The following is a 27,226-nucleotide window of genomic DNA, read 5'->3' as shown; positions in this document are numbered from 1 at the left end:
TGTGGTACACCACTAGTAACTGAACTCCAGGATGAACATTCCCCATCAACCACCACCCTCTGTCTTCTTACAGGCAGCCAATTTCTGATCCAAACTGCGAAATCACCCTCAATCCCCAGCCTCCGTATTTTCTGCAATAGCCTACCGTGGGGAACCTTATCAAACACTTTACTGAAATCCATATACACCACATCAAGTGCTTTACCCTCGTCTACCTGTTTGGTCACCTTCTCAAAGAACTCAATAAGGTTTGTGAGGCACGACCTCCCCTTCACAAAACCGTGTTGAATATCCCTAATCAAATTATTCCTTTCTAGATGATTATACATCCTATCTCGTATAATCCTTTCCAAGACTTTGCTCACAACAGTAGTAAGGCTCACTGGTCTATAGTTACTGGGGTTGTCTCTACTCCTCTTCTTGAACAAGGGGACAACGTTTGCTATTCTCCAGTCTTCTGGCACTATTCCTGTAGACAATGACGACATAAAGATCAAAGCCAAATGCTCTGAAATCTCCTCCCTAGCTTCCCAGAGAATCCTAGGATAAATCCCATCCGGCCCAGGGGAGTTATCTATTTTCACACTTTCCAGAATTGCTAACACCTCCTCCTTATGAACCTCAATCCCGTCTAGTCTAGTAGCCTGTATCTCAGTGTTCTCCTCGACAACATTGTCTTTGTCCTGTGTGAATACTGACAAAAAATATTCATTTAGCACCTCTCCTATCACCTCGGACTCCATGCACAACTTCCCACTACTGTCCTTAACTGGCCCTACTTTTACCCTAGTCATTCTTTTATTCCTGACATACCTATAGGAAGCTTTAGGATTTTCCTTGATCCTACCTGCCAAGGACTTCTCATGTCCCCTCCTGGCTCTTCTTAGCTCTCTCTTTAGGTCCTTCCTGGCTAACTTGTAACTCTCAAGCACCCTAACTGAATCTTCACGCCTCATCACTTGATGAACTTCTGCCCACTTTTCATCCGCCTGCATAGATAAAGGTCTCCATTTTCTCATCAAGACATCACTTTACGGTAATAACTCTCTGGTAAAGACTAAGATTTCTCATCCATGTATTCTTTCTGATAAATCCGTTTTTTTCTACATCTTTCTGTTGTAACTCCGCCAATTTTCCTAAACTAAAAATATCCTCCTCGTCCTCCACGGTTCTTTTCCAACTATCTGATCAAAAATTGGTTCAGATAATGGCACTTCAACTTTATCTTCACTCTCTGATTTCTCTCCTTGTCTTAACCTGTGACTTTGCGACCTTGTTACTGCACAATCCTGAAAAATCCCAGGATTCTCGTCCTTCAACACTTCAGTTGTCTGAATTTCCACTGGCTTATCAATCACAGTAGGCATCACTACCACCTGCGATTCAACTATATCATTACCCAAGGTAAACTGTATTCCTGGACAATATAGTTTCTCGATTACTCCTTCTACCACTTCACCAGTCTTCACTGGACTTTCCAACCTTACCTTATATAATGGAACACTACTCTTCTCACCCTGAATTCCACATATTACCACCTTTTTGGCAATATTCCTCCCAAACTACATAACACCTCATCTTTTACCATCAAAGATCGACTAGCTCCCGTATCTCTTAAAATCGTGACTTCTTTACCTGCTCCTCCTGATACACATGAGTAAACTTTACCCACACAAGTAAATCTTTTAAAGAGATCTGGCACCTTCTTATCAATCACCTCTTGAACAGGCTGTACAATCTTTTGCACCACCTTCGCTTCACTTGGGCTTTCATTTACCACTTTAACAAACCCCACTGTCTTATCCTGTTTTACCACATCAGCCTTCCCAGTGCTATTCTTCAACCACCAACACTGTGACTTTACATGGCCTAGTTTATTACAGTGAAAACATTTGAAACTTTTCCCTTTACATCCGCCAATTTTAACTGACTGTCATGTTTCATGGCCATCTTCTGAAGTTCAAACTCTTTCTCTTTTTCCCTTTCTTTGTTTGTTTCTTCTCTCTTCTTTTCTTTTTCCCTGATCTGTATCTCCCTTTCTCTCTCTTTCCTCTCTCTCTTTTTCTTTTTGTTCTGCTAGGGCTATTCTTTCTTTGTTTCTTTCTTCCCTCTCCTTTTCTTTTCCCCTGATCTGTAACTCCCTTTCTCTCTATTTTTCTCTTTCCCTCATTGCGCAGTCAAGCTGCTTTAATTCTTTCTCATGTTCCAGTTGTTTAATCTGTAACTGAATTTTAGCCAGTTCTCATGGGTCAGACTCTATCTCAGGCAATTTTAAATACTCAGCTAGCACCGTAAGTACCTCTTCTTTTCTTATTCTGTCAGGTAATGTTAACTGCAATGCTTTTGCCAAATCTAAAAGCCTGTTTTGTCACTGTTCGTGAGGTACTGCGTGTGACCGTCTCCATCCCCAAAAACCTCAGAGCCTCTGAAAGAGCTATTGTCCACAACACACTCCCTACTTAAACTGGAATACCACACCTGAAAAGCAACCACAATATGCTCACCCCTCACTGTCTTTAAGTTCACTCAGCCAATCCAATAGATCAACTTTTATCCCTCTCAAGCCCCCAATTTGTTATGGGCCAGGGTTTAGAGAACACCATAGTCTATCATGGAGTTCACCTGACCCACGACTTTTAATAGATTGTGGTTATGGGGAGCACACGGGCTACTTTACAGGTGCGATGCAACAGAGATCTAAAGTACTTTTAAAACAAACCCATGTTTATTTATGAATCTAGTTAACACTTTATAAACCCACAGTAAACATCTTAACAACTATCAACACCAATGATCCCCACAGATACAATATTCTATAAGTAACTGTTTATAAATTCTGACAACATTCATAAGACCAAAAGACCCTTTTTACAGACAGCAGGTTTAAATTCTCTACAGAAACAGGTATTACTTTGAAATTCTCAAATGATCTGGAGACAGTCATTGCAGGGAGAGATCAATATACAGCTGCTTGCTTTGCAGTCACTAATCCGATTGAATTTTTTGAGGAGGTGAAAAAAATTATTGATGAGAGAAGGGCTGTGGATGTTGTCTACATGGACTTCAGTAAAGCATTTGATAAGGTTCTTCATGGCAGGCCGGTGCAAAAGATTAGATCACATGCGGTCAGGGGTGGACTAGCTGGATATATCCAGAACTGGCTTGGCCATAGAAGACAGAGGAAGGGTGTTTTTCCAAATGGAGGTCTGTAACTAGTGTCATGTGAGAGTACCTTTAAGAAATGGTTGTTTATCAAATAGCTGCAGTGATGCCAGTGTGTGGGTGGAGTTGGACTGGCTGTCTTTCACTTTCGCTTTTGAGCAGGCAGCTACAGTGTGTTTTAGTTTTGTTTTCAGAGTTGGATAGCTGCAGGCGAAGCAAGCAGCCCCTCTCGAGCCTGATATACCTGAACTGGAGGAGGCCCATTCAGCCCCTCCCAAGCCTGTTGCACAGGAACAGGAAGAGGCCCATTCAGTCCCTCTCAAGCCTGATATACAGGAACAGGGAGAGGTTGATTCACCTTCTCTCGGGTCTGTTGCACAGGAACAGGAAGAGGCCCATTCGGCCCCTCTCAAGCCTGATATACAGGAACAGGGAGAGGTCGATTCAGCCTCTCTCGGGTCTGTTGCACAGGAACAGGAGGAGGCCTATTCAGCCCCTCTTGAACCTGTTGCATAGGAACAGGATGAGGTCCATTCAGCATCTCTAAAGCCTGTTGCACAGGAACAGGAGGAGGCCCATTCAGCCTCTCTGGAGTCTGTTGCATACGAACAGGATGAGGTCCATTCAGCATCTCTCAAGCCTGTTGCACAGGAACAGGAGGAGGCCCATTCTGTCCCTCTTGAGCCTGTTACACAGGAACAGGAGGAGGCCCATTTAGCCGCTCTTGAACCTGTGACACGGAAACAGAAGGAGGGCCATTCAGCCACTCTTCCCCCAGTAATAATCTTTATTACTGTCACAAGTAGGCTTACGTTAACACTGCAATGTGAAAATCCCCTAGTCGCCACACTCCACCGCCTGTTTGGATACACAGAGGGAGAATTCAGAATGTCCAATTAATCTAACAGCACATCTTTTGGGAGTTGTGGGAGGAAACCGGAGGACCCGGAGGAAACCCACGCAGACACAGAGAGAACGTGCAGACTCTGCACAGACAATGACCCAAGCCGTGAATCGACCTGGGACCCTGGTGCTGTGAAGCAACAGTGCTAACCACTGTGCTAGCGTGCTGCCCTATGCCAGTGAGAGAGAGACACAGAGAAACAGACAGCGAGAGAGACACACAAAGGGAGTGAGACAAAGAGAAAGGGAGGGAAAGGGATAGATGGAGAGAGAAAGACCGACAGAGAGAAAGAGAGATAGGCAGAGAGAAAGACAGAGAGACAGAGGGAGAGTCAGAAACAGAGAAAGAGTCAGAAACAGAGAAAGGGATAGAAACAGAGACAGTGCGGCAGAGAGAGAGAGAGAGAGAGACAGAAAGGGAGAGGGAGGGAGACTGAAAGACCTAGCAAAACAGACAGAGAAAGAAAGGCCAAGAGAGACAAGAGAGAAAGGCTGAGAGGGAGGGAAAGAAAGAGAGTGAGAGAGAGAGAGACAGACAGAGGGAGAGATAATGAGACAGAGACAGAGACTGAGAGATGCAGTGAGAGATAAAGGGAGATAAAGAGAGACAGAGAGGGAGACAGAGAGACTTAGAGAAATAGACAGAGTGAAAGAGAGGCTGTGGGAAACAGATGATGTGGGATGCCGGTGTTGGACTGGGGTGAGCACAGTAAGAAGTCTTACAACCCCAGGTTAAAGTCCGACAGGTTTGTTTCAAACACTATCTTTCGGAGCGCTGCTCCTTCCTCAGGTCCTGAAAGATAGTGTTTGAAACAAACCTGTCGGACTTTAACCTGGTGTGGGAAACAGAGACAGAGAGAGGGAGATGGAATGTGGGAGATAGAGAGAGAGAGAGGGAGAGATGGAGTAGGAGACAGGGATAGAGAGAGAGGGACAGGAAGAGAGGGGATGGAGAGAGGGAGACAGGGAGAGGGAGACAGGGAGAGGGAGACAGTGAAATAAAGAGGGAGAGATAGACAGAGACTGGGAGAGAGAGAGAGAGAGAGAGTGAGAGAGACAGACACAGAGAGAGACAGGTAGGCAGAGAGAGAGAGAGACAGGGAGACTGAGACAGAGAGAGATGGTGAGAGAGATTGAGACACGGTGAGACAGAGATAGAGGGAGATAGAGAGAGGCAGAGCGAGGGAGAGAGTGACAGAGAGACAGAGAAAGAAGGTCAGAGACAGAGAGAGAAAGAAAGAGAGGGAGAGAGACATAGAGGGAAAGAGAGAGAGAGGGAGAGAGAGACAGAGACAGAGAGCGAAACAAAGAGAGTGAGAGAGACAGAGACAGAGAGAAACAGAGACAGAAAGAGAGACAGAGTGACAGGAAGAGTGCCAGAAAAAGAGACAGAAACAGAAATAGACAGGGGGAGAGACAGACAGGTAGAGAGACACAGGTGGACGGAGAGAGACAAAGAGAGAGAAAGCAACAGGGAGAGAGACAAACAGAGAGAGTGAGAAGGGGGAGAGTGCGGGGGAGAGAGGGAAATGTCGTGTTGGGTGTTCTGCTATACAGACAAACCAACACGGTTGCAGATGGTACAACTCTGTTTTATTACTATCAATAACAACATCTGTAAACATATGACTGTGGTTCGTTCTTTACCCTTTAACTTGTGGACCCAGCCATAACACTATCTTAGAGAGGCACTCAGCACATGGTGTATGTCTGAGTGGCTTGCTGTGAGCTCTGTGCCCTGAGCTGTCTCCTGCTGGAATGAGCGGGAACTGTGGTGTTCCCCGTTTTATAGTGCGTGTGCTCTTGCTTGTGATTGGCTGTGATGTTGCGTGGGTGTTGATTGGTCCGTTGATCTGTCCATCAGCGTGTGTGCGTGTTTGCACCATGATGTTTATCTGAATATCATGACAGGAAATAGATACAACATTGAGGGAGAGAGACAGAGAGAGAGAGAGATGGAACATGGAGAGAAAGAATGAGAGAGAAAGACAGAGAGAAACAGAGAGAGGGGGAGAGATAGGGGAGCAAAATGGGGGGAAGAGAAATAGGAGGGAGGGAAATAGGGGGGTGGAGAGAGGGGGTAAATAGAGGGGAGAGTGAGAGAAGGACAGGGAGGGAGAGTATTCCAGAAACATTGATCCTCGCTGTCACTTGCAGTCCGAATTTTGTTTTTCTTACCGGATCATTGAAGGGCACTCCCAGTGACTCCATGGCAACGTACAACATCTGTTTCTGTAATAGGGACTCGTTGATATGAAGATTAATATCCTGAAACAAAGAGGCAAGATGTGAGATATCCTGAAAGAGAGGGGCAAGATGTGAGAAAGAGAGGGGCAAGATGTGAGAAAGAGCGGCAAGATGTGATAGTGACACACAGAGAGTCTCTGTATCACCAGGGCAGGACGATATCTGCGTGGAGTAGACCCAATGCCCATCACACCACAGGATTTCAGGGCAGCACGGTAGCATTGTGGTTAGCACAATTGCTTCACAGCTCCAGGGTTCCAGGTTCGATTCCGGCTTGGGTCACTGTCTGTGCAGAGTCTGCACATCCTCCCCGTGTGTGCGTGGGTTTCCTCCGGGTGCTCCGGTTTCCTCCCACAGTCCAAAGATGTGCAGGCTAGGTGGATTGGCCGTGATAAATTGCCCTTGTCATGTTGCAGCTGTATAGAACCTTAGTTAGGCCACACTTGGAGTATAGTGTTCAATTCTGGTCGCCACGCTACCAGAAGGATGTGGAGGCTTTAGAGAGGGTGCAGAAGAGATTTACCAGAATGTTGCCTGGTATGGACGGCATTAGCTATGAGGAGCGATTGAATAAACTCGGTTTGTTCTCACTGGAACGAAGGAGGTTGAGGGGAGACCTGATAGAGGTATACAAAATTATGAGGGGCATAGACAGAGTGGATAGTCAGAGGCTTTTCCCCAGGGTAGAGGGGTCAATTACTAGGGGGCATAGGTTTAAGGTGAGAGGGGCAAGGTTTAGAGTAGATGTATGAGGCAAGTTTTTTACGCAGAGGGTAGTGGGTGCCTGGAACTCGCTACCGGAGTAGGTGGTGGAAGCAGGGACGATAGTGACATTTAAGGGGCATCTTGACAAATACATGAATAGGATGGGAATAGAGGGATACGGACCCAGGAAGTGTAGAAGATTGTAGTTTAGTGGGGCAGCATGGTCGGCACGGGCTTGGAGGGCCGAAGGGCCTGTTCCTGTGCTGTACATTTCTTTGTTCTTTGTTCTTAGTGTCCAAAATTGCCCTTAGTGTTGTGTGGGGTTACTGGGTTATGGGGATAGGGTGGAGGTGTTGATCTTGGGTAGGGTGCTTTTTCCAAGAGCCGGTGTAGACTTGATGGGCCGAATGGCCTCCTTCTGCACTGTAAATTCTATGATAATCTATGATTAATATCAGGTAAAATGTTGAAGGTCACATTGTTAGTCAGGGGAGACTCAGGTGTCATGCAGGGGATCAGCAGGAGCATCGAGGGTCCAATCAGGTCAGGGTTGGGTTGAGGGTCACACTGGGGTGAGGGACCAACAGGGGTTAGGGTTCGGTCAAGGGTCACACTAGATACCAGGGGGAGAGTCGAGGGTCAGACAGGGGTCAGGGTTGGGTGGAGGGTTGTACTGGGCATTAGGGGAGAATCGAAGTCCCTATACGATTCAGGGTTGGTCAAGGGTCACACTGGGAGACAGGGGGTGTTGAGGGTCAGACAGGGGTCAGGTTTTGGGTCACAGTTCAAGGGTCTCATTAGGCATCAGGGATGATTCGAGTATCGGTCACAATGAAGGCCGAGGGTCTGATAGGGATCAAGGTTAGGCTGAGGGTCACAGGCCGAGGGTCTGATAGTGGTTAGGGTTTGGCCGAAGGTCACACTGGAGGTCAGGAAGAGGGTCAGATAGGGGGTCAGGATTGTATTGAGAGTCACAGGTCGAGAGTCTGGTGGGTTAGGCTTAGGTCAAGGATTACAATTTCAGGGTCTGATAGGAGTCAGGAGGGTCACAGGTCGAGCATCTAATCGGGGTCATGGTTGGGTTGGGGTCACAGGTTGAGGGTCTGATAGGGGTCAGGGTTGGGTAGAGGGTCACACTGGGGTCGGGGGATGGTTGAGTGTCACAGCTCTTCTGTTCCCCTACAGTGTAAGTAGACATCTCAGCACCACTTCCCAAGGGGCAATTAAAAATAGAGGGCTCGAAGGGGTCACGAAAAGTCATTGGCAAATAGGGTTAAGGAAAATCCCAAGGCGTTTTACACGTACATAAAAAGTAAGAGGGTAGCCAGGGAAAGGGTTGGCCCACTGAAGGATAGGCAAGGGAATCTATGTGTGGAGCCAGAGGAAATGGGCGAGGTACTAAATGAATACTTTGCATCAGTATTCACCAAAGAGAAGGAATTGGTAGATGTTGAGTCTGGAGAAGGGTGTGTAGATAGCCTGGGTCACATTGAGATCCAAAAAGACGAGGTGTTGGGCGTCTTGAAAAATATTAAGGTAGATAAGTACCCAGGGCCTGATGGGATCTACCCCAGAATACTGAAGGAGGCTAGAGAGGAAATTGCTGAGGCCTTGACAGAAATCTTTGGATCCTCACTGTTTTCAGGTGATGTCCCGGAAGACTGGAGAATAGCCAATGCTGTTCCTCTGTTTAAGAAGGGGAGTAAGGATAATCCAGGGAACTACAGGCCGGTGAGCCTTACTTCAGTGGTAGGGAAATTACTGGAGAGAATTCTTCGAGATAGGATCTACTCCCATTTGGAAGCAAATGGACGTATTAGTGAGAGGCAGCATGGTTTTGTGAAAGGGAGGTCGTGTCTCACTAACTTGATAGAGTTTTTCGAGGAGGTCACAAAGATGATTGATGCAGGTAGGGCAGTGGATGTTGTCTATATGGACTTCAGTAAGGCCTTTGACATGGTCCCTCATGGTAGACTAGTACAAAAGGTGAAGTCACACGGGATCAGGGGTGAGCTGGCAAGGTGGATACAGAACTGGCTAGGTCATAGAAGGCAGAGAGTAGCAATGGAAGGATGCTTTTCTAATTGGAGGGCTGTGACTAGTGGTGTTCCGCAGGGATCAGTGCTAGGACCTTTGATGTTTGTAGTATATATAAATGATTTGGAGGAAAATGTAACTGGTCTGATTAGTAAGTTTGCAGACGACACAAAGGTTGGTGGAATTGCGGATAGCGATGAGGACTGTCAGAGGATACAGCAGGATTTAGATTGTTTGGAGACTTGGGCGGAGAGATGGCACATGGAGTTTAATCTGGACAAATGTGAGGTAATGCATTTTGGAAGGTCTAATGCAGGTAGGGAATATACAGTGAATGGGAGAACCCTCAAGAGTATTGAAAGTCAGAGAGATCTAGGTGTACAGGTCCACAGGTCACTGAAAGGGGCAACACAGGTGGAGAAGGTAGTCAAGAAGGCATACAGCATGCTTGCCTTCATTGGCCGGGGCATTGAGTATAAGAATTGGCAAGTCATGTTGCAGCTGTATAGAGTCTTAGTTAGGCCACACTTGGAGTATAGTGTTCAATTCTGGTCGCCACGCTACCAGAAGGATGTGGAGGCTTTAGAGAGGGTGCAGAAGAGATTTACCAGAATGTTGCCTGGTATGGACGGCATTAGCTATGAGGAGCAGTTGAATAAACTTGGTTTGTTCTCACTGGAACGACGGAGGTTGAGGGGTGACCTGATAGAGGTCTACAAAATTATGAGGGGCATAGACAGAGTGGATAGTCAGAGGCTTTTCCCCGGGGTAGAGGGGTCAATTAATAGGGGGCATAGGTTTAAGGTGCGAGGGGCAAGGTTTAGAGGAGATGTACAAGGCAGGTTTTTACACAGAGGGTAGTGGGTGCCTGGAACTCGCTACCGGAGGAGGTGGTGGAAGCAGGGACGATAGTGACATTTAAGGGGCATCTTGACAAATACATGAATAGGATGAGAATAGAGGGATACGGACCCAGGAAGTGTAGAAGATTGTAGTTTAGTCGGGCAGCATGGTCGGCACGGGCTTGGAGGGCCGAAGGGCCTGTTCCTGTGCTGTACATTTCTTTGTTCTTTGGAAGTTGACTCACCTCTCTGGGCAGGATCTCAGCTGCTCGACCAGCTGGGAGCTTCGAGTGGTAATATTCCAGGTTCTGACGTACGGAGCCATCCTCGGGTTGGAAGAGGAGAAAGGTTCTGGAACACTCCACAGCTTTCTCGTAATTCCCAACTATCCGTGTGGAAAAATCGGAGCGTCAGTGACTGGAGGCGAACACAGCCTGACCCCATCTGACTCACGACCACCCTCATCTGAGCCCTGACGTTCGATGCCCTCATCTGATCCCAGACCTCAGACATCTTTGCCCAACCCCCCCCACAACTCTCATGCTAAACCTTTGTTCCTGCCCGACCCTTTAAACCCGTCTCATTCCATTGTCTGAATCTCGATTGCCTCTTCTGACCCCAAACCCATCACGTGACCCCTGATCTCTCTGTACGACCCCAAACCCATAATACAACCCTGCACCCACCTTACAACCTCTGAACCCAGCACGTGACTCCTGATCTCACTGTATGACCCTCAAACCCGCTGTACGACCCTTGAACCCACTTTACGACCTCTGAATTCAGTGTAAGAACCTGAGCCCACCAGATACCATACGACCCCTGATCCCACTGTCTGATCCCTAACCCACTGAAGAACCGCTGAATCAAGTATGTGACGCCTGGTCTCACTGTATGACCGCTGAACTCACTGTACAACCCTTGAACCCACCAAAGACCCCTGATCTAGCTGTATAACCATTGGATTTATTGTTTTGGCCGCCAAATCCACTGTTAAACCCCTGAATGTCTGTACAATCCTCAAACACTTCTAGTGACCTCTGAACCCACTACACAATTTCTGAACCCACTGCCTGACCCCCAAACTCACTGTATGACCTCCAAACCCACCCTCCAACACCCGTCTCTGCCTCTGACACTGCCGTCTCCAACGCCAATACACTCCCGACCCCTGATCTAGAATCCGGAACACTCTCACTGCTGCCACAGTTAATCCGCTCTCCCCGCCACCCCCACGGCCTTGCACCCACCTTTGTGATAGGCAGACTGCAGCAAATAGAAGTGGGAGGGGAGGAAATTTTCATGGGCCCTGCCGCTGCCCGGTTTGGTGGCGAGCTCCCTGACACAGTCCTGGTTGCAGCCCAGTACCTGAACGTAGTGATCTGGGGAGGAGACAACAGTTAGACCAACTGTCCTGCAGCTTCCCCCACCCTCCCCCATCAGAAACCCTCAGCTTTTGACCTTTCCCCTCACTGCAGTAACTGTAAACACTTTCTTCTTATTTACTCGATCCCTTTGTGATTTTGAACGTCTCAATTACATCTCTCCCTTCACTTTCCCTGCTGCCCAGCGAACAATCCCAGCTTCTCCTCGTCTCTCTCCACATGAATGGAACTCTCACCTCTGGGTACATTCCCATGAATATTCTCTGAACTCCCTCCAAAAGGAGGCTTCACAATGACCTGGAGCGCGATGCTCCCAGCTGGATACAATTCCTCACACACTGAAGCAGTCTATGTCCAAAATGCAGCAAGACCTGGACAATATCAAGGCTAGGGCTGACCAGTGGAAGTAATATTCCCGCCACACAAGTGCCAGGCAATGACTATCTTCAACAAGAGAGGATCTAACCATCACAACTTGACATTAAATGGCATAACCATCACTGAATCCCCCCCCCCCCCACTAACATCATCCTGGGGGGTTACCAATGACCAGAAACTGAACTAGGACCAGCCATATAAATACTGTGGCTACCAGAGCAGGTCAGAGGCTGGGAATCCTGCGAAGAGTAACTCATCTCCTGACTCCCTCCAAAGCCTGTCCACCATCTACAAGGCACAAGTCAGGAGTGTGATGGGAAACTCTCCCACTTGCCTGGATGGGTGGCTCCCAACAGCACGCGAGAACCTCGACACCATCCAGGACAAAGCAGCACCTCTCGATCAACATGCTAACCAGAGACTTTCACTCCCTCCACCACCGACGCACAGTAGCAGCTGTGTGTACCGTCATCAAGATGCACCACAGGAACTCACCAAGACTCCTTTGACAGCACTTTCCAAACACTCAACCGCTACAATCTAGACGGACAGAGCAGCTGGTACCTGGGAAACATCTGGAGGTCCTCTCCAAGTCGCTCAATATCCTGAGTTAGAAATATATCGCCGTTCCTTCACTGTCGCTGGGGAAAAATCCTGGAACTCCATCTCTAACAGCGCCACGGGTGTACCTACCCATGTCAGGTCAAGATGGTGGCTCCCCACCACCTTCACAAGGGGCAATTAGGGATGGGTCTAGACAGAAACCCACCAACCAGAAAAAATTAATGCCGCGATTCTCCAGCATCATTATGCTCTCGCTCAAGCGTAACGAGGCCGGTGAATAGTGGGAGGGGCCAAAAACAAGATCCGTGCCGGGAACCAAACTATGTGATGCAACCGACCCACTCCCATAGGCAAAATCGGGATCTCGCCACAGCATGGTGTCATGTGAGAGTACCTTTAAGACATGGATGTTTAAGCAATGTACCTTTAAGAAAACAGTGATGTCAGAGCTGAGGTCAGGTCAGCCATTTTGCAGTTTAGTTTTGCAGTTTGAAAAGAGCTTGGGAGTGTCTGTGTTTGCAGTGAGCTGGATCTCTGCCATGAAAGACTGTCTCTGGATCATTAGGGTGATTTAAACTCATAATAGTAAAGCCTTTAACCTGATGTGATTCTGTTTAAAGGTGTTAAGTCTCTTGGAAGTTTGAAGGAACATTGAGAAATTATTTACTGTTGCAATATTTACTGAGTTATCTTTGAAGTGTTAAGAGATCCAATGTTTATTTAAGATGTTGAGTTGAGTTCATGGAATAAACATTATTTTGTGTTTAAAAACCCACGTGTCCATAATTGTAATCCCACACCTAGGGAACAAGCCGTGTGCTAGGAAAAGCAACTAAATACATTAAAGGGAGAGGTTGGTTGAACTCCATGATACATTTTGGGGTTCTGAAAACACCTCGCCCAGAACAATGGCGAGAAACCAATTATCACCACTTAAACCTCATTTCCATACAATCAATGATAGCGACCCCATATCCAACGGCCTCCCATCATGCAGCAGCCTCCCCAGGAAGTGCTCACACTGGAGCTGATTAGCACTCCTTTTGAAAAACATGAACCTGGCAGAAAGGCTTCTGTGGGAAGCCGAGGAGGTGAGTAGCCATCTTTGCTCACAGGCAAAGAGCCCGGGGGTGCCGGTTGGGGTTGGGGGAACCCTCCGCAGGGGTGGGTCGGCATGGAGATTTGGGGTGGGGCGGTTGGGGGGCAACCACTCACAACACCACCATGCCAACCCTGCATTGTGTGTTCCGTTCTGGGGGCAACCCTTGTCCCTTCCCGTCTGCCCCGATGACCACCCATTACCCCCACTGACTGCCGAGATCACTGCCATGCAGATGAAGGCTATTGCTGAAAGAGAATTGGTAATCGTGAGCACTTAACACATCCCAAGTGTATTCCCGGGGAGGGCCATCTAGCATATGGGAGTCGTTGCCTGGCATCCCAATCACACCTTGATGCCTGGACACTGTTCCTGAACAGAGCGGGAGGCAACACCACACACGCACCAGCCAACAACCGAACACCCAGGGGATGAGACACAGCTCTGGGAACATGTCCACGGCCGGAAGGTGGGTGGGTACCACGAGGTGGTGTGGGAGGGGTGAGATGCCTGGAGAGATGGGAAAAGGGTCCAGGTTTCAACCTGCATTGCGGAAGAATGTGACAGAGGCATCATAATAGTTGTGAAAAAAGGAGTTTAATGTGCTGTATAATACCCCGCTCCCGATGGTGCAACCCCCCACAACCGCCAACGTCCCCCTCCTCACCCCCTACCTACCCCACCGCGGGCATCCCCCCACTACATCTAGGTGTTTCCCCAGGATGCACATCTGAGGTGGAGGCATCCAGATGCTTACCTTGTTCGGTGGCCTTCCTGGTGGGCGTCCTCTGGAGGCTCTGGGGCCAAAGGGCCCTGGCTCACTTGTCGGCAGCACATTCACAGCCGTGCTGCCCTGTCCGTGTGCTGACCCTGTGACAGGGATGGAACTCAGGGGAGCTGGTGCCCACCGTCGCCACTCCATGGGCCTGGCACTCAGCGCACCTCCTCCCAGTCTGTGCCCACAGGGTCCTGTGGTCCACTTTGGGACGGAGGGGCTGCTGTTTTGAGCTGCGGTTGCCCCTGCATCATCTGGCTCTGCCAGACCTGGCGATTCCCCAATGTCTGCACCATTGTGTCGACGCCCTCGGCGATGCTCCTCAATGACTAGGACAAGCACCACAGCACCTTAACAATGCCCACCTGTGACTGGGACAAGCACCACAGCAACTCGGCCATGCCCACCTGTGACTGGGATAAGTCCCGCAGAACCTCATCAAGATCAGCCTGGTACTTGGTGACATTCCCCAGCAAGTCGGACATTCTGCCGAGACCCTCAGCCATGGCTGTCACCGACTGTGCGACGGCTTTGGCATCTTCACTGATGGTGCCGACGTCATGCACCAGACTCTCCATTGCGGTAGCCACCCTAGCAGTGTTGGCCTTGGTGCCGCTCATTGCTGGCGCCATCTGCCATGTCCATAGACTCTGGGACTCCTCCAAGCGGCTATGGACCTGCTGGAGTGCCGCTGACATCTCCCTCTGAATGTCCCGGCCGCTCCCTGACGTCTCCATCAGCTCTGGATAACCCTGTTCCAGAGGCTCAGCACAGGCTGGGACCCAAATGGGTGCATCAGCAGCTGTGTGGTGCTCACCAGATTGTGCCCCAGACACGTCCACTAACACATCCCACCGAGGTGTGTGAATCTGTGCTGGTGGAAGGTGGGGATGACAGCTGTGCCATGACTATATCCCCGCAGCTCCCCTCTGAGGTGTTCTCCCCGGAGTCAGGAGAGGGTGCCCCCCGGGATGGGCCGGCGCGTCGGCTGGCGGACCTGTGGGAGAATGGACATGTGGTCAGTGGGAGGGATGGGTCAGTCAGAAAGGTAATCAGTACTCACACTTGACAGGTCCTCCAGGTGGAGCCCGGTGGTTCCTCACCTCTTCGGCATTTGCCATCCTCCGTGGTGGTGACCACCCTGTCTTCAGCCACACCGATCATCTCCAAAAGGAGGTGAGGATTCTGATGACACTCCGCCACCAGTCTGGGCCCTCACCCGCCGATTGTGGGAGAGCTTTACCTGAGGAGACACAGAGAGGGCATCATTAGCCACACACGTGGGTCACAGTGGTGGGAGAGGGTATGTGCGAAGGAGGAATTGGGGGTTGAAGGAGGGTGGAGGAAGGGTTGAGGGAGTTTAAGGAGGAGGGGGGTTAGATGCCCCCCTCCTCCTTGAACTCCTTGAAAATGGTGGGGGGAAAGAGGTTTGTTATGCGCCAGGGCTTAGAGAACCCCAAAGTGTATCATGGAGTTCCCCTGACCCACAACTTTTAATAGATTGTGGTATGGGGAGCACACGGCCCACTCTACAGGTGTGGTACAGCAGAAATGGAAAAGTATTTTTTTAAAGCAAAACAATGTTTGTTCTATGAACTCAAGTTAACCTTTTTAAAACATACAGTGAACATCTTAGCAACCATCAATTCAAATACAACCCTTACGCTCTCCTTTTAACATTCAGAAGACTTACAAAAGAAACCCCTTTTAACAGAAGCACATCAGGTTAAAGTCACTACTGAAAGCATTTATAATTCTGATTTCACCAAATGATCAAGAGATAGTCTTTTCATGGCAGAGAGATCAACAGTACAGCTGCTCTGTCTGGCTTCAGCTCCCACACAGAAAACAAAACTAAAACACACCCTGCAGCAAACAGCCTAAAACGAAAGTAAAAAGCTGACAGACAGCCCAGCTTCACCCACTCGCTGACATCACTGCAGTAGTAAACACCCATTTCTTAAAGGTACTCTCACTACAGATATTTATATACACACCCATTTATAAACACCCATTTCTTAAAGGTACTCCCACATGACAGGTCTCTAGGGGCATTGGTGTCTACTCACTCGTGCTGCCCGGTGTAGACCTTCTTCCTGCACTGAAGGCCAGTCCTCCTCGTCACACTGCCCGAGCTGACTGCTGACGCCACCTTGTCTCAGGCAGCACTGGCTGCCTTGTGGCTCACCGTCCCCGAATCTTCGGTTTGGTCTCCTCGGCGCCATTGTTGCGAGCTGGCTGGGGTTGGGTGAGCAAGTGCAGCTTAAGTGCTGCTCAACCTTATTAGCGGGGAGCTGGCGAGCGCGGTCCCAGCAAATCAGCTGGCAAGCTGTCATTTGTGGCGAGAAGCCCTAGAGGCCTTGTTGCGTGGATTAATTAACTTTGAATAGCGTTGCTGGCCACGCTGGAGCGAGTGCCGGGAAGCTCGCGGCAATTCCGGCTCACTAGCACACTTAGAATTGTTTCCGGAGAATCGCGCTCTAAATTTAAATTTTCTGGTTGAATCACTGTTTTATTGAGTTTAACACTAATTCCTTGTGAGGATGGTAAGGATTTCAGACATATTTTATCATATGTAACTGGTGCAGTAATGGTTAAAAGCCTGGGTTAGGGTATGTATGTATCTGCTGCAGTAACGATTTAAAAATCCTGGTGTTATAAGACAGGAAGGCACTGTGGCTGGTAATTGAGGGGGTAATTGTTGAGGGGGTATTGAAGCATCATAAAAGTGAGATCATTCTTATTTCAAACCATGCTTGTGTTTACAAACAAATGCCAAATGGGTTCTGGTTATGATTTCTGGGGAATAGATAATTAGAGATATTGGGCGTGATTTAGTGGCGTTCAATCAAATATGTATTTGCGGGATTCTCTCAGCGCCTGGGACCCCACCGACTGTCTGGGAGACCTCGCCAGGGCACCTGGTTTTCACAAATGTGGACCAGTCATAATGTCACCTGGGGGGATCTCCAAGGCTATTAGAGACCCTCGGGTGATCGGGGACAGGGCAGGGGGGCACCCTGGCATTCCCTCTGGCAACCAGGCACCTTGGTACTACCACCCTGGCATTGTCAATGTGCCATGGCGGTACTGCCAGGCTGACAGGGCATTGCCAGTGTGCCAGGCTGGCAGTGTCAGGGTGCCCAGGTGCCAGGTTGGCACTGCCAGAGATTGCGCCTGGCGGGCCTTACCAGGTGGAGGGGCGTGGGACGTGTTCCCGGGGGCATCCCCATGGTTGGGGGGGGGGGGGGGGGGGGTTGTCGAAAGCAAGCGGGGGGTGGGAAGAGTTGAAAGGTGAAAAAAATCAGACAAAATGGCACCCTGATCTGCGGGGAGTCTTTCCTGATGGGCTTACTTGCAGGATAACTTGTGCGGCTTCGGCAGAGAGAAACTCCAGGAGGCCAAAATAAATAGCAAAGTACCATTGAACAGCGGGGGTGATGCAGACCAAAACCGGACAAAGACTTTTTTCCCATTGAATCCCACCCATGTTTCATCATGGGATTTGAGTGAGATAAAGATGATGTACCTAACGGGAGGAGCTATGTCTGTACCAGATCTCTAGCAGTGGGTCATAGTAGTTTAGATTTCGCTGTGAAAAGAACAGCAACTTCTGGAAAGAATTGTCAAGTTAAAAGGTGGTTTGACATAGACAAGAATCTGCAGGTGGTTTTCTGAAGGACCTCTCTCTCTGTTTCTCTCTCCAAGCAGTATTTCCAAGACATCTCGATACTGCAAGTATTCCTCCGGTTTTGGTCTGCATCAGGCCTGTTTTGACCTGAGATCGGTTTTGCTCGATTGGAGATAAAGAGGAAAGCAGTTAGTATTCAAATATTTCATTGTTTGCTTTAGCATTGTTTGACTGGTAATCATAAGTTATCTCTTTTATGATGTTAAAGTTAATTTAATAGTGTGTTAATAACAGTTTGTTTTAATATACCAAATCCCGAATTGAGCATAGAATCACTCGTAGAACAAAGTATATTTTCATCTCAGATTTACAAATTAAATAAAAATATTGGGCTTCTGCCCTGTATCCTGAGGTTTGGGAGGGGGGAAGCGGGTTACCTGATGCGGGATCGCAATGCTGCACTTGAGGTTGCTTAACCGCAAACATGTAGTCAGCTTTAATAATTATTCTGTCTTGAATTCAATCAAGAGTGGAACATCGCTCAGTGCCCACCGTGTCAAACCCACCTCAGCCTTCCCCAGCCCGCCCACCCGCACCATCGTATCAGACCAACGGTTTCCCCCACCTGTCTCACTCACCGCTGATAGCTTCGTACAGGTGGCTCTGATATTCCAGGTAGACATAATCAGGGGGATGGTACCAACCCTCACACTGGGCTCGACACTCGCTCAGCTCTGCCATGTACTCCCGGACGGCAGCCTCCAGCCGCGGGATGGACTCTGCAAACTGCTCAGCCTGGTACAGCTCCACCCCTTCTCTGTAGGACACCTACATGGGGGAGGTGAGGGACAGAGTGTGTGTGAGAGAGAGAGATAGAAAGACAGAGAGACAGACAGGGAGACAGACAGGGAGAGAGAAAGAGAGGCAGAGAGAGACACACAGAGAGAGGGAGGGACAAAGACCGAGAGAGACAGATTGAGAGAGAGAGAAATATTCAGAGAGAGAGAAAAACAGAGAGAGAGACAGATAGAGACAGAGACAGAGCGAGACAGACAGACAGAGACAGAGAGAGAGAGAGAGACAGAGAGAGGCAGAGAGAGAGAGAGAGAGACAGAAAGAGAGAGTGAGACACACACAGAGGCACAGAGAAATAGAGAAAAAGACCGAGAGAAAGACGGAGAGAAAGACAGAGACAGAGAGAGATCGACAGGCAGACAGAGAAAGAGACAGAGAGAAGGACAAAAAGATATATATGTAGAGAAAGACAGGAATAATCTGGATCACTCCCTCACTCCACTTTCCCTCTCACCCATTCACTCAGACTCTCCTATGCACACTGCCCTGTCTTACCCCCTCCCTGTCTCTCCCCATCCCCTTCTCTGCCTTTCCTCCCCACCCCTTCCCACTTTCATAGAATCTCTACAGAGCAGAAATAGGCCTTTTGGCCCAGCGTGTCTGCACCAACATTTTAAAAGACCACCGTAATTAGGCCCAATCCTCCAGACCTTAATGGGAAATTCTATCTTGGCCAATCCACCGAACCTGCACATCTTTGGTCTGTGGGAGGAAACCGGAGTATCCGGAGGAAACCCACACAGACACGGGGAGAACGTGTAGACTCCACACAGACAGTCACCCGAGGCCGGAGTCAAACTCAGCAGTGCTAACCACTGTGTCACCGTGCCCCATCTCTCTCTGTCCACTCCCCTTTCCTTCTCCTCCTCCTCCCTTCAATACCTCTCTATCACCTCTCCTGCCTTTCGTCCCGTCTCTTCCTCGTCCTTCTAAAATTCATAGTCCCTCGCTCTCCTACCTCCTATCTCTCTCTCTTCCAATTCCCTCTCTTCTCTCCCTCACCTCCCCCTCCTTTTTAAAAAATTCATTTACGGGATGTGGGCGTTGCTGGTTAGGCCGGCATTTATTGCCCATCCCTAGTTGCCCTTCAGAAGGTGGTGGTGAGTTGCCTTCTTGAACAGCTGCAGTCCTTGAGATGTAGGTACACCCACTGTGCTGTTAGGGAGGGAGTTCCAGGATGTTGTCCCAGCGACAGTGAAGGAGCGGCGATATATTTGTAAGTCAGAGTGGTGAGTGACTTGCAGGGGAATCTCCAGGTGGTGGGGTTCCCAGGTATCTGCTGCTCTTGTCCTCCCCTTCTTTGTTGTCTCTCTCTCACCCCCCCCCCCCAATATCACTCCCTCTATCATTTTCTTCCCACTCTCACTCCCCCCCCCCCCCCCCCTCGTCAGCCTTACCCAGTGAGGTTGGGCCTCCAGGTCTTTGAAATCTTCCTCCTTCACTCCTTCCATCTTTCGGTACTTCTCCAGATTTTCCTGCATCTCCTGATGATCTGGATTTGCCTCGAAGAAGGTCTGGGCCGCTGCTGCTGCTTTATCCAGTTGTTTCAGCTGAGGGAGAGGGAAAGAGACCTCAGGACAGGCACTGGAATGCGTCAGCCATCACAGGCACCGGTCCTGAACCCAAGGACAGGCCCTGAACCTAAGGACAGACCGGGAACCCAAGGACAGGCCCGGAACCCGAGAACAGGCCCATGATCAGGCCCTGAACCCGGAATTGGAGGGCAGACACCAAACCAGAGGACAGGCCCCAATGCAAGGGTAGGTCCCGAACGCAAGAGCAGGCCCTAAACCCTGAATGTAAGGGCAGGCTCCGTACCTGAGGACAGGCCCTGAAACAGAGGACAGGCCCCAAACCCTGAACCCCAAAAAAGGCCCCAAACCCTGAACCCGAGGACAGGCCCCGAACCTTGAACCCGAGGATAGGTCTCAAACCCAAGGACAGGCACCAACGAAAGGATCGACCCTGAATCCTAAACCCTGAACTGGAGGACAGGCCCCAAACACGAGGACAGGCCCAGAATGTGAGGATTGACTTCAAACTCGCGGTCAAGCTCCGAACCCAAGGACAGGTCCCAAATCCTGAACCCAGAGTCAGGCCCTGAACCTTGAACCCCAGGACTGGACCCAAACCCTGAACCCCAGGACAGGCCCAGAATCCTGAACCCAAGGACAGACCTGAACCCTGAAACTGAGGACAGGCCCTGAACCCTGAAACTGAGGACAGGCCCAGTATCCTGAAACTGAGGACAGGTTCCGAACCCTGATCCTGAGGACAGGCCCAAAAACCAGAGCCCAAGGACAGGCACCACCCCTGAGGACAGGCCCTGAACCTGAGGAGAGGCCCTGAACCTGAGGACATGCCCCAAACTCGAGGACAGGTCCCAAACCTTTGTTAGTACCTGTATATAAGTTGGGCGGTTGCTAAACCCGAAACACTACACTTGTTGTGTCCCCCACCCTGCCACCTCCTCTAACCTAAGGGGTTGAGTGAATATCAGGTAAGCTCGTCCTTTCATTTTCTTGTTTTATCTAGTGGGGATGGCAGGGAAGGCAGTGCAATGTTCCTCCTGCAGAATGTTTGAGGTGTGGGACGCCACCAATGTCCCTGCTTATTTCATCTGTGGGAAGTGCACCCATCAGATTGTGGGTAATGAACCAGGACAGGTGTTAGATTTGGAGGTAGGTGAGCACTTTGGTGACAGTGACTACAATTCGATTACGTTTACTTTAGTGATGGAAAGGGATAGGTATATGCCGCAGGGCAAGAGTTATATCTGGGGGAAAGGCAATTATGATGCGATAAGGCAAGACTTAGGATGCATCGGATGGAGAGGAAAACTGCAGGGGATGGGCACAATGGAAATGTGGAGCTTGTTCAAGGAACAGCTACTGCGTGTCCTTGATCAGTATGTGCCTGTCAGGCAGGGAGGAAGTGGTTGAACAAGGGAACCGTGATTTACGAAGGCAGTCGAAACACTTGTCAGGAGGAAGAAGGAGGCTTATGTAAAGATGAGACATGAAGGTTCAGTAAGGGCGCTCGAGAGTTACAAGTTAGCTAGGAAGGACCTGAAGAGAGAGCTAAGAAGAGCCAGGAGGGGACATGAGAAGTCTTTGGCAGGTAGGACCAAGGATAACCCTAAAGCTTTCTATAGATATTTCAGGAATAAATGAATGACTAGGGTAAGAGTAGGGCCAGTCAAGTACAGTAGTGGGAAGTTGTGCTCGGAGTCCGAGGAGATAGGAGAGGTGCTAAATGAATATTTTCCCGTCAGTATTCACACAGGAAAAAGACAATGTTGTCGAGGAGTCAGGCTACTAGACTAGAAGGGCTTGAGGTTCATAAGGAGGAGGTGTTAGCAATTCTGGAAAGTGTGAAAATAGATAAGTCCCCTGGGCCGGATGGGATTTATCCTAGGATTCTCTGGGAAGCTAGGGAAGCGATTGCTGAGCCTTTGGCTTTGATCTTTAAGTCGTCTTTGTCAACAGGAATAGTGCCAGAAGACTGGAGGATGGCAAATGTTGTCCCCTTGTTCAAGGGGAGTAGAGACAACCCCGGTAACTATAGACCAGTGAGCCTTACTTCTGTTGTGGGCAAAATCTTGGAAAGGTTTATAAGAGATACGGTGTATAATCATCTGGAAAGGAATAATTTTATTAGACATAGTCAACACGGTTTCGTGAAGGGTAGGTCGTGCCTCGCAAACCTTATTGAGTTCTTTGAGAAGGTGAGCAAACAGGTGGATGAGGGTAAAGCAGTTGATGTGGTGTATATGGATTTCAGTAAAGCGTTTGATAAGGTTCCCCACGGTAGGCTACTGCAGAAAACGCGGAAGAATGGGATTCAGGGAGTTTTAGCAGTTTGGATCAGAAATTGGCTAGTTGGAAGAAGACAAAGGGTGGTGGTTGATGGGAAGTGTTCAGACTGGAGTCCAGTTACTAGTGGTGTACCACAAGGATCTGTTTTGGGGCCACTGCTGTTTGTCATTTTTATAAATGACCTGGACGAGGGCGTAGAAGGATGGGAAGTAAATTTGCAGATGACACTAAAGTCGGTGGAGTTGTGGACAGTGCGGAAGGATGTTACAAGTTATAGAGGGACATAGATAAGCTGCAGCGCTGGGCTGAGAGGTGGCAAATGGAGTTTAATGCAGAAAAGTGTGAGGTGATTCATTTTGGAAGGAATAACAGGAAGACTGAGTACTGGGCTAATGGTAAGATTCTTGGCAGTGTGGATGAGCAGAGAGATCTCAGTGTCCATGTACATAGATCCCTGAAAGTTGCCACTCAGGTTGAGAGGGTTGTTAAGAAGGCGTACAGTGTGTTGGCTTTTATTGGTAGAGGGATTGAGTTTCGGAGCCATGAGGTCATGTTGCAGCTGTACAAAACTCTGGTGCGGCCGCATTTGGAGTATTGCGTGCAATTCTGGTCGCCGCATTATCGGAAGGATGTGGAAGCATTGGAAAGGGTGCATAGGAGATTTACCAGAATGTTGCCTGGTATGGAGGGAAGATCATATGAAGGAAGGATGAGGGACTTGAGGCTGTTTTTGTTAGATAGAAGAAGGTTAAGAGGTGACTTAATTGAGGCATACAAGATGATCAGAGGATTAGATAGGGTGGACAGTGAGAGCCTTTTTCCTCGGATGGTGATGTCTAGCACGAGGGGACATAGCTCTAAATTGAGGGGAGATAGATATAGGACAGATGTCAGAGGTAGGTTCTTTACTCAGAGAGTAGTAAAGGCGTGGAATGCCCTGCCTGCAACAGTAGTGGACTCACCAACATTAAGGGCATTCAAATGGTCATTGGATAGACATATGGACGATAAGGGAATAGTGTAGATGGGCTTTAGAGTGCTTTCACAGGTCGACGCAACAGAGGGCTGAAGGGCCTGAACTGCACTGTAATGTTCTAATATTCTAATGAACCGGAGGACAGAAACCAAATCCGAGGACATGCCCTCGACCCGATGACGGGCCCCGAACCCGAGGACTGCCCCCAAATCAGAGGACAGGCCCCAAACCCGAGGTCAGGTCCAAAACCCGAGGATAGGCCCTGAACCCGAGAACATGCCCCAAACTCGAGGACAGGCCGCAAACCCGAAGACAAAACCCAAACCCTGAACTCTTCATAGCACGCCTCTGCCGAGCTCCCAATTTCCACAACTAGAAATTAAAAAAATTAACATTCCTGCATTCATGATCACAAGGAGTTAACATTCCCAAGATCCCAATCACAGGCAGTTAACATTCCCCAGATCCCAATCATGGGGAGTTAACATTCCTGAGATCCCAATGACATGGGGTTAACATTCCCAAGATCCCAATCACAGGCAGTTAACATTCCCCAGATCCCAATCACAGAGAGCCAACGTTCCCGAGATCCCAATCACAAGGAGTTAACATTCCTGAGATCCCAACCACGAGTTAACATTCCCAAGATCCCAATGACACGGATATAATATTCCTGAGATCTCAATCACAGTGAGTTAACATTCCCAACATCCCAATCATAGGAAGTTAATATTCTGTCATCCTAATCACAGGGAGTAAGGTTCCCTAGAACCCCCAATCACAGTGCGTTAATATTCCGCAAATCACATGGGGTAACATTCCCAAGATCCCAATCACAAGCAGTTAACATTCCTGAGATCTCAATCAGATGGAGTTAATATTCCTAAAATCCCAATCAAAGGGAATTAACGTTCCCAATGTTCCAATATTAATAATTATAACAATCTTTATTGATGTCACAAGTTGACTCACATTAACACTGCAATTAAGTGACTGTGAAAAGCCCCTAGTCGCCACATTCCAGCACCTGTTTGGGCACACTGAGGGGGAACTCAGAATGTCCAAATTACCTAACAAGCACATCTTTCGGTACTTACACAGCGAGTTAACATTCCCAATCACAGGGAGCCAACATTCCCGAGTTCCAACCAGAGGGAGTAAGCATTCCTGAGATTCCAATGACACGGGGTTGACTTTCCCAGGATCCCAATCCCAGCAAGTTAATGTTCCCAAGATCACAATCACAGGGAGTTAAAATTCCCAAGATCCCAATGACGGCAGATTAGCATTCCAGAGATCCCAATCACAGTGAGTAAATGTTTCCAACATCCCAATCACAGCAGGCTAAAATTCCCGAGATCCCAATGACAGGGAGTTTGCATTCCTAAGATTCCAAACAATGGGAGTTCACGTTCCCGAGACCCAAAGACAGGGAGCAAACATTTCCCAGATCCCAATCATAGGGAGTTAATGTTCCAGAGATCACAATCTTTTCTTTTCAGAGATCACAATCACACAGCATTCGCATTCCAAAGATCACAATCCCACAGGATTAAGCTTCCCGAGATCCTAATCACAGGGAATTAATGTTGCTGAGATCCAGATCACAGGGAGTTAATGTTCCCGAGATCCTAATCACAGGGAGTTAATGTTCCCGAGATCCAAATGACAGGGATTTAATGTTCCCGAGATCCAAATGACAGGGATTTAATGTTCCCGAGATCCTAATCACAGGGATTTAATGTTCCCGAGATCCTAATCACAGGGAATTAATGTTCCCGAGATCCTAATCACAGGGAATTAATGTTGCTGAGATCCAAATCACAGGGAGTTAATGTTCCCGAGATCCAAATGACAGGGATTTAATGTTCCCGAGATCCTAATCACAGGGAGTTAATGTTCCCGAGATCCTAATCACAGGGAGTTAATGTTGTGGAAATCCTAATCATAGGGAGTTAATGTTCCCAAGATCCTAATCACAGGGAGTTAATGTTCCCGAGATCCTAATCACAGGGAGTTAATCTTCCCGAGATCCTAATCACAGGGAGTTAATGTTCCCGAGATCCAACTCACAGGGAATTAATGATGCTGAGATCCTAATCACAGGGAGTTAATGTTCCCGAGATCCGAATCACAGGGAGTTAATGTTGCTGAGATCCTAATCACAGGGAGTTAATGCTCCCGAGATCCTAATTACAGGGAGTTGATGTTGCTGAGATCCTTATCACAGGGAGTTAATGTTCCCGAGATCCTAATCACAGGGAGCTAATGTTCCCGATATCCTAATCACAGGGAGTTAATGTTCCCGAGATACTAATTACAGGGAGTTAATGTTCCCGAGATCCTAATCACAGGGAGTTAATGTTCCCGAGATCCTAATCACAGGGAATTAATGTTGCTGAGGTCCTAATCACATGGAGTTAATGTTCCCGAGATCCGAATCACAGGGAGTTAATGTTGCTGAGATCCTAATCACAGGGAGATAATGTTCCCGAGATCCTAATTACAGGGAGTTAATGTTCCCGAGATCCTAGTTACAGGGAGTTAAGGTTGCTGAGATCCTAATGACATGGAGTTAATGTTCCCGAGATCATAATAACAGGGAGTTAATGTTCCCAAGATCCTAATCATAGGGAGTTAATGTTCCCGAGATCCTAATCAGAGGGAGTTAATGTTCCCGAGAACTAATCAGAGGGAGTTAATGTTCCCGAGAACTAATCACAGGGAGTTAATGTTTGCGGAGATCCTAATCAGAGGGAGTTAATGTTCCCGAGATCCTAATCACAGGGAGATAACGTTCCCGAGATACTAATTACAGCGAGTTAATGTTCCCGAGATCCGAATCACAGGGACTTAATGTTGCTGAGATCCTAATCACAGGGAGATTATGTTCCCGAGATCCTAATCACAGGGAGTTAATGCTCCCGAGATCCTAATTACAGGGAGTTGATGTTGCTGAGATCCTTATCACAGGGAGTTAATGTTCCCGAGATCCTAATCACAGGGAGCTAATGTTCCCGATATCCTAATCACAGGGAGTTAATGTTCCCGAGATACTAATTACAGGGAGTTAATGTTCCCGAGATCCTAATCACAGGGAGTTAATGTTCCCGAGATCCTAATCACAGGGAGTTAATGTTCCCGAGATCCTAATCACAGGGAATTAATGTTGCTGAGGTCCTAATCACATGGAGTTAATGTTCCCGAGATCCAAATCACAGGGAGTTAATGTTGCTGAGATCCTAATCACAGGGAGATAATGTTCCCGAGATCCTAATTACAGGGAGTTAATGTTCCCGAGATCCTAGTTACAGGGAGTTAAGGTTGCTGAGATCCTAATGACATGGAGTTAATGTTCCCGAGATCATAATAACAGGGAGTTAATGTTCCCAAGATCCTAATCATAGGGAGTTAATGTTCCCGAGATCCTAATCAGAGGGAGTTAATGTTCCCGAGAACTAATCACAGGGAGTTAATGTTTGCGGAGATCCTATTCAGAGGGAGTTAATGTTCCCGAGATCCTAATCACAGGGAGATAACGTTCCCGAGATACTAATTACAGGGAGTTAATGTTCCCGAGATCCTAATCACAGGGAGTTAATGTTGCTGAGATCCTAATCATAGGGAGTTAATGTTCCCGAGATCCTAATCACAGGGAGTTAATGTTCCCGAGATACTAATCACAGGGAGTTAATGTTGCTGAGATCCTAATCGTAGGGAGTTAATGTTCCCGAGATCCTAATCACGGGGAGTTAATGTTCCCGAGATCCTAATGACAGGGAGTTAATGTTCCCGAGATACTAATCACAGGGAGTTAATGTTGCTGAGATCCTAATCATAGGGAGTTAA

The 27,226-nt window shown here is 48.4% G+C and overlaps 1 protein-coding gene across 1 annotated transcript in view; it reads right to left on the bottom strand.

Annotated features, from left to right (window-relative positions):
• Nucleotides 1-27,226, bottom strand: part of LOC140392279 (prolyl 3-hydroxylase 1-like) — a 158,670-nt gene that overhangs the window by 96,580 nt on the left and 34,864 nt on the right. Inside the window, exons 2-6 of the mRNA XM_072477596.1 lie at nucleotides 19,981-20,133; nucleotides 18,367-18,556; nucleotides 11,147-11,278; nucleotides 10,142-10,281; nucleotides 6,244-6,333 (exon numbers count right to left, since the gene is read on the bottom strand). Coding sequence (XP_072333697.1) covers nucleotides 6,244-6,333; nucleotides 10,142-10,281; nucleotides 11,147-11,278; nucleotides 18,367-18,556; nucleotides 19,981-20,133 — 705 coding nt within the window. The remainder of the gene's footprint in view (nucleotides 1-6,243; nucleotides 6,334-10,141; nucleotides 10,282-11,146; nucleotides 11,279-18,366; nucleotides 18,557-19,980; nucleotides 20,134-27,226) is intronic.

This window comes from Scyliorhinus torazame, chromosome 16, assembly GCF_047496885.1.
Source record: "Scyliorhinus torazame isolate Kashiwa2021f chromosome 16, sScyTor2.1, whole genome shotgun sequence".
Lineage (NCBI taxonomy): Eukaryota > Metazoa > Chordata > Chondrichthyes > Carcharhiniformes > Scyliorhinidae > Scyliorhinus > Scyliorhinus torazame.
The sequence above is the reverse complement of the archived record's forward strand: the minus strand, read 5'-3'. Positions and strand labels throughout refer to the sequence as shown.